This window comes from Trifolium pratense, linkage group LG7 (assembly GCF_020283565.1).
Source record: "Trifolium pratense cultivar HEN17-A07 linkage group LG7, ARS_RC_1.1, whole genome shotgun sequence".
NCBI classification, from domain to species: domain Eukaryota; kingdom Viridiplantae; phylum Streptophyta; class Magnoliopsida; order Fabales; family Fabaceae; genus Trifolium; species Trifolium pratense.
This window is the reverse complement of record NC_060065.1, coordinates 27166215-27179246: the sequence shown is the minus strand read 5'-3', so window position 1 is coordinate 27179246 and position 13032 is coordinate 27166215. Positions and strand designations below refer to the sequence as shown.

Genomic DNA, 13032 nt, shown 5'->3' with positions numbered 1-13032 from the left:
AGCTTTTAAGTAAGGAGGTTAGGTAGTGTGTGATCGTGTGTGATCGTAACCTTAAGCTTTTAAGTACGGGTTGTTATTAGTTTATGTGAACCTACTCTTAAGCTTTGAAGTATAGAGTTAGGGTTTGTTTTTGAAAAGTATCTTCACAAATTGGTTTGTTACTGAGTTTAAATCACATGTTGTGTGATTGAGAGGAAGTGAGAGGGGTCTCATATCTAGGAATTCCTAGGTAGAAGTTAGCACGGGTAGTGATTAAATAATGAGGAGTTGTAAACGGGGGAGTTTAGCTCTGAATTAATACTACTGATAGTGGATTTCCTTCCTGGATTGGTATCCCCCAGAGTAGGTATGTTTACACTGAACTAGGTTAACAAACCTACTGTGTTCCTTTTATAATTCTGCACTATATTATTATTCTGTTCGTCTGTTGTGTTATATAGACAACTGTTGTCACATCTGTCACAGCACTTGTCCACTGCGTACCAGGAATTTCAAAGTGAATTAGAAATGATAATCGTTAGTTGCAATTAGTTTGGAAATGGGCTTGGGGGTGTATGACGAAATGAGCTGGGATGTACGAAGCAATTATGTTGGGGGGTGTATGACGAAATGGGCTGGGGTGTACAAAGCAATTATGTTGGGGGTGTATGACGAAATAGACTGGGTGTACGAATCAATTATGTTGGGGTTGTACGAATAAATGAGCTGAGGTGAACGAAGCAATTATTTTTGGGGGGTGGTGTATGACGAAATGGGCTGGGATGTACGAAGCAATTATGTTGGGCTACCACTAAATAGGCTGGGATTTATATATTGTGCATAAACATGTCTTATACACAATAACCACTCCCCTTGACAGGGATGGAACTCAGGACAAAATATTCTAGCTCTTTTTTTTTTTTTTACGGTTATTCTAGCTTATATTTAAGCTTATGGAAATAATTTATACAAATAAATAATTTTTTATGTCAATTTATAGATTTTTTTTTACTTATGTCAATTTATAGGTTTTTACTAACAAAAAATCTATTTTTGTAAACTATTTTTTATAAATTGCTATCAAATTTACTAATTTACCCTCATCATTTAATAAATTTTGCACGAAACTACACAATAGTTTCACTTAAAATATTTTATAACATATTTATAAATACTTTATTCTAAATAAATTTTCTATTTTAATATAATATCAGACTTAAACTTGACCAAAAAAATTAAAAAAAATAATATCAAACTTAAATATTAAAAAAAAATCAACGGATATATTAAAAAAATCAACGGGACGTGTTTATCACAAATCAATAAATTAAATTTATCAATTATTGTTAAATTTTAAATAAAAATTCGAATAATTAGAGCATATTAATTAGGGGAAAATACAATAACCTCCCCTCAGAATTCTTAAATATCACTTACACCCCCTCTATTTATTAAGTGAACAATAACCTCCCTTGTATTCTGAGAGCATGATGTGTAATATTAGTTTTGATTCAGTCCCCGTAAAACTTTTTAAATTAAACACTCACTAAATCATAAATTGACAAATCATCAAAGGGTGATTTACTTGGCATAGGGAAATTCTAAGAGGTGAAATGACGCATGTATATAGTATAAAAATATTCATCCTATATCAGTAACAATAATCAGTATTGAGACAAACGAGCTTACCGTTTGCATCAATTACACAAACGCAGTCGTCCACAAGGACAAAACCTCGATATCTTTCTACATTTCCTATTCCGAACATACATTCTTCAGTCCTATACATTGTGTGAATGGAGCCCTTCCATTTGCTCATATAGTAAGTCATAATGATCTCCCTCGGTGTAAATGAATCACAAACTAACCTTTTTTTTTAACCAAACAAACTTAATTCATATCATTAACTAATAAATGTTCAATACATAATGGAATAATCTCAAATCTATGGAAACTAGCTCAAATATTGGCTGCCCTAGCAAGAGTATGAGCATCCAAATTTGCTTGTCTCCAAACAAACTTAACCTCAAAGTTTACATAAGAGGATGACATAAGAAGAATAATGTCGTTAACAATTAAACTAAATTCCGAATTGCCCCGTCTTCTCGAATGGATAGCGTCAACCGACAACTTTGAGTCACTTTCAAATTGAACTCGCTCAAATCCACGATTGATAGCCTCTTTCATAGCATGTAATAGTGTCAATGCTTCGCCTTCCACTATGGAATAAAAAGGTTGCTGCCATTGAGTCAAGTCAGCCACAAAATGCCCATTGGTATCACGAAAGCAAAGACCCATGGAAGTAACACCGGACCCAACTACAAACGCAACATCAACATTACATTTTATTTATCCCACTTCTGGTTTCTCCCATTGAACCGGCCTAGGACCCTCAACAGGAACAATGTTATGACGCTGCAGTTGGTGGACAGTAAACCACTCATTCCAGACGACGAACGTCATGCTTCCAACTTCGGCTCGGGGACTGAATATTGTCATTTCAGATCTTGTCGTTTTGACTATGCCAAATGCACCAAAATAACGATGCAACCCGTCCTATCATTGCACTGTCCTCGTTTCTGCACATTCGAAATACCCTGTATGCGACAGTCCCATGTTGGTAAGCTGCATTATGCAGCAACTGTGACAGGCCTGCGACCGACCAACATTCGTGAGTTGCTACGCATCCAAAAAACACATGACTATCATCTTCGACCTCAACATTGCACACAAGACAGCTTAGTTCACATTCTACATAACGTTGTCTCAAGCGAACTCGCGTCGGCAGGCACCCCCTACATAACCTCCATAGTAAGTGACGCGTTTTGTGAGGAGATTGAGCTTTCCAAATATCATTCCAATTGCCCTCTACATGGTGCCTATCGCTTCGAATAATACATCTCATGGCTAGATTGTAACCAGATTTAACTGAATAGCACCCATTCCTTTCCTCCTCTCAAACCACGTTATCCTCTTTAACTGAACTAATAAGAGGGGTTGCAATAATCTCGTCCACTACCCGACCAGTAAACAAGTTACGAATCTTAGCTATATCTCACGCTTTATAATTCTCAAGTAACAAATCTTTAACAACTATATGATACACATCTTCCACTTGAGGTGAGGACACCCAGCGATCGTCTTTTCCACGCAGCCATGGATCATACATAACACGGATTCTGTCGCCACTACCAATCCGCCACCTACACCCACGTAAAAGAATTTGTCTAGCCTTCCAAATACTACGCCACGCAAAGCTAGGATTATAACCCAAAGATGCTTCGAGTAACGATGAGCGTGGGAAATACCTTGCTTTAACTAGTTTAGCCACCAACGATTCCGGATTTTGAATGATGTTCCTGAAGGAAAATCGTATTATAACAGAGTGTAAAAACGCAGCGGAATTTTAAATTTTTCCTTCAATGGATCCTTGCGAATGGTCATGATCAGGGTTAAACGTTATACCTTTTGATGAACTGAAACAGCAAACTCTTTGCTTCTATTCGTTGATCACAAGCACCACACGACGGCAGCACCTCTAGCTAGTCCACACGAACAGGTCTTCAACTTTCAGTGCTAGCTGCTACAAGATGAAGGCTTAGGAAGTGCGATTAGGGTTTCAGAGCTTTAAGGTTTCTCTGAAAAACGAATTGTGAAAAGCATGAAGGAAAATTGATACGATAAAAGCAGCGGAATTTTAAAATTTTCCTTTTGTGATCCTTACGAATGGTCATGAATTGTGTTTAGAGTTTTACCTTTTGGTTCGAAAACTCCCTTTAAATCACGAACGGCTATCGAACACTTCGAATCACGAACAAGGTCACGAACAAGAACCTCGAACCGTCACGAACAAGGTCACCACCAAGTCACCAACGAATTTGATCACAAGCGTTAAAGGTATAACGCCTCTAGCCAGTCCACACGAACAACAACCTTCAATGGAGTGCTAGCTCCAATGGTTTGAAGGGTTAGGAGAAAGGAGGCACAAAATAAGGATTAGGGTTTTTCACAAAAACTCTAGAAAGGTGATTAGGGTTTCTCAAGAGAGGAGAGAACAAAGGCTCATGAGAATGAGTAACAAAAGTGTGTAACTATTTCTCCTTACCACAAGGGTTCTATTTATAGAACCACTTGCCATGGCAAAATTACACTAAAGCCCTTTTAACTAAATGGGCTATAGTGGGCGCCATTCTCATGTAAATATGTCTAGTACATATTTGCACCCCCTTCTTGCTACATCATACCATATGATGTAATGCTCATTTTAATTACCATAATACCCTTATCATATTTCCTTATTTCTCCAAGGTGCACCGTACCTTACGGTGTTCCAATCTCACTAGATTGTTCTTATGTGTGTGACCCTGTAGGTTTCCGTAACATTGACAATTATAATAAATCACTATTTATTACAATAAACAGTGAGCGGTATCTAGCAACACATCACTGCTACTCAAGTTACGAGAAATTAACATGTGATCTAAACATAACCTCTTGTGATAATATCAGTGTGTATAATTACCCCTTTGCCCTTTATGTCTATATTGAACACAAAACATACTTGGTGTCATCTTTGTCCAGTTCAATATTGGGCCCATGACATTTATCCTGTTATGCAGGATTGGCAAATTCCATCTAGGTCACTACTGTCCCTCAGCATGCTTTGTGAAGTACCCATCAACTGCCTTTATGGTTATCCTATTACGGACAACGTTAGATCAGCAACAAAGTACTTGACTCCACATCTAGGGTACAAAGTGGTTTCAGGTCTAAGGGCGGTTTACACCATTATCACCATGAGAGTAACTTATGACACTTTGCATAACTTTGCATGTAGTACTCTCATAGCGGGTCAATCCAGTATAAATATTACTCCTAATATTTATACCTACGTCAAGACTTGATAACACTTTATCCCATGATCCATGAGATGTGATCATCAGTCTATCTTCATAATAGTCTTTATGCTTTAAGGTTATCCCCTTTACCTTAAAGCTCGACTACGGATACTTTAAGAATAGTGTCCTTATGTTTAATATTATCTCATGATTAAGTCACACTTAATTATTAAACGGACTTTCTATTCTAGGGACTTCATTATTTTGCAACCTTACAAATATAATAAAGAAATGCCATATTTATATTCAAACTCCTAAAGCAAATACTATGAAAATAGATTGGCTCTTAGGGCTTACTCCAACAAAGCAAGCACTCACTGAACTACACAAGCTTCTTATTTATAGAGTTTCTTGTGTGGTCAGTTGGGCCAAACGGTGTTTGGTCTTCTTAAGCCCAAAACTGTTTTTCACTAATCGCACCCTCAAAATAAGTCTTACTTATTTCTTCCATATCGACTGTCCTTATGTGTGTGACCCTGTAGGTTCTTATAACGTTGGCAATAATATTATTCTTAATATTATAAACAGTGAGCGGTATCTAGCAACACATCACTGCTACCCAAGTCACAAGAATGTCACGTGATCTGACAAACCTTTCCGTGATAAAACTCATGTGTATAATTACCCTTTTACCCTTATGTCTATATTGAACACAAGGCATAGTACGTCACCCTTGTTAAGTTCAATATTGGGCCCATAGACATATCTCCTGTTATGTAGGAGGGGTAAATTCCATCTAGGTCACTCATGTCCCTTAGCATGATTCGTGGAATACCCATCAACCAACTTTATAGTCATCCTGTTACGGATAACTTTGAATGGCGACAAAGTACTACACTCCTACATCTAGGGAACATAGTGGTTTCAGGTCGAAGGGTGGAATACACCACTTATCACTATGAGAATATCCTATGACATTTCATAACATACTATGTAGTATTCTCATGGTGGGTCAATCCGATATAAATATTACTCTTAATATTTATATCTATGTGAAGACTTGATAACTCTTTATCTATGATCCGTGAGATGTGATCATCAGTCTACCAACATAATAGTCTCTATGTTTTGATGTTATCCCAATTCACATTAAAGCTTGACTACGGATGTTTTAAGAATAGTATTCTTATGTGTAATGGACTCTCACGATTAAGTCACACTTAACGTTCCATTCAATGAACTTACTATTCTAGGGACTATATTATTATTTAACACATAAACATAATAAAGAAAAGCCTTTATTTAATAAGTAAATTATCCAATACAAGTATCATGCAATTATAAATAATTGGCCTCTAGGGCTTACACCAACAGTTTCATGCTTGTTTAGCCACCATAGCCATATTGAACGCTTCAAAGTTACGAAAGCCTAAACCACCCTTCGCCTTAGGGCATGCAAGTCTGTCCCAAGCTAACCAGTGGATCCCTTTATTGTTGTTATCTCCGCCTCCCCACCAAAAAGCATTCAACATTTTCTCGATATCATCAATGAATGAGGAAGGAAAGATAAACATACTCATAACATATGATGGGATGGCTTGAAGCACAGATTTTATCATAACCTCCTTACCATCCTTAAACAATGTTCTTCCCCTCCAAGAATTTATTTTCTTTCAGATACGATCCTTGATGTAAGAGAATATTGTTTTCTTACTCCTTCCTATCATAGACGGAAGACCAAGATATATACTTGTTCCTGAAACATGACGGACACCAAATATACTGGATGTCTTCTTTATCGGCACATTTTGAGTAAAAAAAACTTATTTATCACATTTCTTTAAGTAAATTTTTCTTAAAAATAACAGAAAAGGTTGTTCTAAATCTAACCTTAATCATACACATAGACTTAGCCATAGTGGCGTGGATCGATTGAAGATGATGATGGAAGATGTTTTTTTTGGATTCTTATAGTTTTTTTTTTAAGAAAATAATAATTACACACTAATTAATGACATGTTTTTTAAAAATAAATAGTAAAAAATAATTTAATGCCATCGGGAGATAAAATGAGTGAATCTTCTTGCAAAAACTAATGCTCTGTTAGGGAATACCAATAAACTAGATTATAACTTTTACAAAATCCAGATACATTGGTGGCTAGACTTATTAAAGCTAGGTATTTTCCACAATCTACTTTGTTGGAGGCGTCCTTGGGCTATAATCCTAGTTTTGCATGACGTAGTATCTGGAAAGCTAGACAGGTTCTTTTACTTGGGTGTAGGTGGAGGATTGGTGGTGGTGGTGACAAGATACACGTCATGTCGGATCCTTGGTTACGTGGGAATGGAGAACGCTGAATTCCTTCGCCTCAACCTGAAGGAATGTATAACTTATTTGTTAGGGACCTGATGATAGATAATTATAAAGCTTGGAATGTGACTAAAATTCGCATGTTATTCCCAATCCAGGTGGCGGAGAGGATTATTGCGACACCTCTCATTGGGTCGGTTTATGTGGATAAAATGGTTTGGGAGGAGGAACGAAATGGGTGTTACTCTGTCAAATCCGGGTACAAGCTTGCTATGAAGTGTATTTTCCGTAATGATAAATACCATGTGAAAGGTAATTGGAAAGAAATATGGAAAGCGCATGCTCCACATAAAGCGCGTCATCTTCTTTGGCGATTATGTAGGGGATGTATTCCAACGAGGCGTCGGTTATTAGAACGTCATGTTGATTGTGATGTTCATTGTCCATTATGTGAAGATGAGGTAGAAGATGATGTACACGCTTTTTTCACCTGCGCTTCTGCTCAATCCAGTTGGCAAGCAGCTGGACTGTCATCTGTCTTGGGTTCCGCAGCTTGTCAGCAAGGTAGTGCGGCAGATAGAGTGTTTGCCTTGTGTCGGAATGAGGATTACGCTAGGGGTGCTCAAATCCAAATCAATCCAAATAAAAACTGAAAACCGATCCAAAAAAACTGAAAACCGCAAAAAACCGAAGTTTTTTGGATGTGTTTGGATGTTCTTTTGTGAAAACCGCTGGATCGGATCGGATTTCGGATTGATTTCTTAAAACTAATCCAAACCGAACCAAACCGCATACATATATTTTAATATTTATTTATCTTTTTATTAGTATAAATATATATATTGCATTAACCTTTTTTTTCATTTTAAATTTTGTTAATTAATTTAATCTATTTTAAATTTTGTTAATACTATATGTTAGTTTAATTTAATTTAATTTTTTTACTTTTTATATGTTTTGAATATAATTGGTAATTGTCATTCCAAAATATTAATTTTCAATATATTATATGTTATATTTTACATCAAACTTAATATTTATTTTGTCAAAAATGTCAAACTATTATTTTGTAGCGTTTTTTATAATATTTATATTTATTAAAAAAAATTACAATTTATAATTTGGATATCCAAAAACCGATCCAAATTAAACCGCATAATATTGGATCGGATTGGATCGGATTTTTTTTATTTGTCATCCAAAACCGAACCAAACCGCAAATGAATTTATTTTTGGATCGGATGAGTTTTTGCCTCAAAACCGATCCAAACCGAACCGCGAGCACCCCTAGATTACGCTACTATAGGTAGAGTGGCTATGCTGTTATGGAGTATATGGCATAACCGGAATGATAAAATTTGGAACGATAATGTTAGAAGCCCAAACCAAATTGGCCGGGCTGCGTTTGATCAGTGGAACGAGTGGATTGCCGTCCATAAATTGCGATGTAACGATGATCATGATGTTCCGCTTGTCAGCACCATTCGGTGGGAAAAGCCTCGTATAGGATGGTTAAAGTGCAATGTAGATGCAGCATTTTTTGTCGGTGCAGGTAGGACGGCGATGGGTGCTTGTTTTCGTAATAATTCTGGTGAGTTTATGGCTGGAATTACGCAGTGGCAGCAACTGACTTTATCAACAGAGGAGGGTGAAACATGGACACTATTGCAAGCTATGAATGAAGCTAAGAGTAGAGGTTTTGAAAGCGTCCAGTTTGAAAGTGACTCTCAAGTGTTGGTTGATGCTATTCGTACCAGACGGCGAGGCAATTCAGAGTTTCTTTCAATCGTTAATGAAATTGTTCTCGTTATGTTATCATGTGTGAACTTTGAAGTTAAGTTTATTAGGAGACAATTGAATTCGGTTGCTCACACTTTAGCTATGGCGGCCAATTCCTGAACTAGTTTCCATAGATTTGAGATTTATTTCTTCATGTATTGAACTTTTGATAATTAATGAAATGCAGTAAATTTGTTTGGATCAAAAAAAAAACTTTTAGCTTAAATGAAAACTCACATATTTACCCTTCATTCTTCGCAGTTCCCCCCTTTCCCCCAAAATGGTTCAATTCTTCTCCACCACACCCGCGCCACCACCCACTACACGCAGGCTATCAAAATCAAAATGAAGATTAAAAAACTACCTCAGTTTTCAACAACAAAGCACTATCATTAACATGGTGATGGGTTTTCATTTTCTACACAACAACACATGAAGAGAAGAACAACATCAATCATCTTCTCCAATCTCCACCGTCGTTTCCATCAATTTCCACTCACCACCGCCGCCAATTTCTCAACAACTCCCCGCCCTTTTCCTGACCACTCCCCACGAAACCCTTCCGTCACAGACACTGACCTCATCCGCCACGTCACCACAACCATCAAACGACGCCGTCTTGAACCTCTTCGTCGTGTTCTCAAACCTTACGAATCTCGCTTCAAACCAAGCCATCTCATTTGGGTTCTCATCAACATAAAAAACGATTACAAACTTGTATTAAATTTTTTCAACTGGGCAAAATCACGTTCAGAAGAAGAACAACAACTTCACCCTACTTTGGAATCGCTTTGCATTGTTGTTCATATAGCTGTTGCTTCAAACGACGTTGAAACTGCTAAAAGACTTGTTTTTGAGTTTTGGGCTAAGCCGCGTTTGGATGTTTTGAAATCTTTTGAGCTTTTTACTGAGAGGTTAGTTTATACTTATAAAGATTGGGGTTCACATCCTCTTGTTTTTGATGTGTACTTTCAAGTGCTTGTTGAAACTGGGTTTGTTTTAGAAGCTGAGAAACTTTTTCATAAGTTATTAGGGTACGGTGTTGTTGTTTCTGTAGATTCTTGTAATTTGTTTCTGTGTAAGTTGTCTCGCAATTTTGAGGGGATTAAGGTCGCAGTTAAGGTGTTTGAGGAATTTCCTGAATTGGGTGTTTGTTGGAATACTGTTTCTTATAATATTGTTCTTCATTGTCTTTGTCGATTGGGTAAGGTGAAAGAAGCACACAACCTGCTTGTGCAAATGGAGCATAGAGGAGATTTTCCTGATGTTGTGAGTTATGGTGTTGTTGTTAGTGGATATTGTAGAAATGGTGAGCTAGATAAGGTTTTGAAGCTTGTGGGTGAGTTGAAGAGAAAAGGGTTGAAACCTAATGAATACATTTACAATAACATTATTGTGCTTCTTTGTGAGAGTGGAGAAGTAGTTGAAGCGGAGCGAGTGTTGAGGGAGATGAGAAAATGTGGTGTTTTTCCTGATAATGTAGTGTATACGACTCTCATTAGCGGTTTCTGCAAGTCTGGAGATTTTAAGGCCACGTGCAAACTGTTCGATGAAATGAAGCATAAGAAAATAGTTCCCGATTTTGTGATGTATACTTCTGTGATTCACGGGATTTGTAAGAGTGGAAAGATGGTTGAAGCGCGTGAACTGTTTAGTGAAATGTGTATGAAAGGGTTGGAACCAGATGAGGTGACTTATACAGCGCTTATTGACGGGTATTGCAAGGTTGGTGAAATGAAAGGGGCTTTTGCCGTTCACAACCAGATGGTTCAGAAGGGTCTGATTCCAAATGTTGTCACTTATACTGCGTTGGTTGACGGCCTTTGTAAGAATGGAGAGATCGATGTAGCGAATGAGCTTCTTGATGAAATGTCTAGAAAGGGACTTCAACCGAATGTCTGCATGTATAACACGATCGTAAATGGTCTTTGTAAGATAGGAAATATAGCACAAGCAGTTAAAATTATGGAAGAAATGGACCTGGCAGGGTTTTATCCCAACACTATTACATACACTACACTCATTGATGCATATTGTAAGATGGGGGAAATGGCCAAGGCTCATGAGTTGCTGCGCATTATGCTTGATAAAGGACTTCAACCTACAATTGTTACATTCAACGTGCTAATGAATGGGTTTTGCATGTCAGGGATGTTGGAAGAAGGTGAAAGGTTAATCAAATGGATGTTTGAGAACAGTATAATGCCAAATGCCACGACATTCAATTCTCTTATGAAGCAGTACTGCATTAGAAATAACATGCGTGCAACTACCGAGATTTACAAGGTTATGCATGCCCGAGGAGTGATGCCTGACAGTAACACGTACAATATTTTGATTAAAGGGCATTGTAAAGCTAGAAATATGAAAGAGGCGTGGTTTCTGCATAAACAAATGGTTGAAAAAGGATTTAATGTCACCACCACTACATATAATGCTCTTATAAGAGGTTTCTATAAGAGGAAGAAATTTGTGGAAGCTAGGAAGTTGTTTGAGGAGATGAGAACACATGGTTTGGTTGCTGAGAAAGATATATATGACATTTTCATTGATGTGAACTATGAAGAAGGAAACTGGGAAATCACTCTTGAGCTTTGTGATGAAGCAATAGAGAAATGTCTCGTTAATGAAACTTAGTTGACTTATGTCTTATTCTTTGTTGGTGGTTCAATTGAAATTAACTTTGACATCATTAACACCAATTTTTGTCATGATAAAGGTAGTGATACTTGACTTTTCAAGGTGTTTTGCAAAACACTGGAGTAAATTATTTCACAAACACGAAGTGGGTAGTAATAACTTCAAATTTAAAGACACTTCGAGATTTGTTGGGGTTATTGTTTTGAGATCTTGCAAGAAGGACATGGTTGCTTTTGTCCCTTTTGCTGCCCCTCAGTGTAAGAAACAAATTTAATAGAATTTTTTTGGATAGAAAGATGTACATAGAGATTTTGAATGAAAGCAATTCTTTCTTGCAACATTCTATGTTTGTGGTGTAGTTTTGCCATCTTTCAAAACCTGTTATAGAGACCTGTAATCAATGATGATAGACTTTCTATAAGTATGGTTGTTGGAAAAAAAACACTTTACTCAAAATCGAACCAAAAACTAAACCTGATGATAGACTTTCAGAGTTACTCTCCATGTTTAAAAAACCTATGCCTATTTGTTTAAATTCTGAACCTGTCCGTATCAGTCAAAAAATGAAATTCGGCTTCTTGAGCAAAATAACAAACCCTGGTGATTTCTCCTTGCCTGCCCTACGATTTTGCGAGTTGCTTGCATGTATTGCATTACATTTCTGGTTCATTATTGTTCTAATACTTTATTGCCTATCTCTTCATTGTTTTTATTTTTCAGATAGACTAGTGTATCTGGCCAAAGATCAAAATTTCCCGCTTTCGTAATGAAATTCCAAATTTCTAATTGCAAGTTTGGTTGCATTTGGTTTGGGATTGTCTCTTAAGTCATACTGTATGTGAAACATTGCTGAAATGCCTCTGGTATTGTTCACGTTGTGTTTGTCTGGATTATCCTTGCATCTTTGTCGACAACACTGATTTCTAATTTCTTCCTCTTGTTGAGTATTAACATTAATAGAATGCCTTCAGTTAGATTGTATTTCTTGGCGACTATGTTGGTTTATCAGTATTTTCATATGATCGATAGATTGTATTTTGGCTACTGAGTACTTTTGAAACTAAAGACTCTGGGTCTGATATTGGCACTGCCTAGTTTAATGTTTTTGAGCTAAAAAAATGCACATCTTATTTTTATTTAATGCACATCTAAAAACAGTTTTTAAATCACGAAAATCTGATCTTGATCGGACAGCCACTGTTGCCTCACTGCATTATTGCTGTGACTTTCTGACAAGTTGACCCCTCAATCCTGGTCACAAAACACTACATTTTAATTTTCGTTTTTTACTTTCAAAATAAGTACTTTTTTATCAAATAAAAAATATTTTAAAAGGTCTCGTGAGCTTTTTCAGTTGGCAGAGACATTACATTATATATGCAGGGGTCGGGGTTCAAACCCGATTATTCCACTTATCCACTTTAAGGGTGGAATTTCAAGTCACTAGGCTACTTAACCAAAAAATAAAAAAAGTTTAAAAGAA

At 36.8% G+C, this 13032-nt stretch overlaps 1 protein-coding gene across 1 annotated transcript; it reads left to right on the top strand.

Moving 5' to 3' along the window:
* The first annotated feature begins 9159 nt into the window (after positions 1-9159).
* Positions 9160-12659, top strand: LOC123895811 (pentatricopeptide repeat-containing protein At1g05670, mitochondrial). Its single transcript, XM_045946296.1, has 2 exons — positions 9160-11806; positions 12270-12659. Exon 1 carries the CDS (start codon positions 9342-9344, stop codon positions 11544-11546), a length of 2205 nt encoding a protein of 734 aa, XP_045802252.1. The 5' UTR covers positions 9160-9341; the 3' UTR covers positions 11547-11806; positions 12270-12659.
* The last annotated feature ends 373 nt before the right edge of the window (positions 12660-13032 follow it).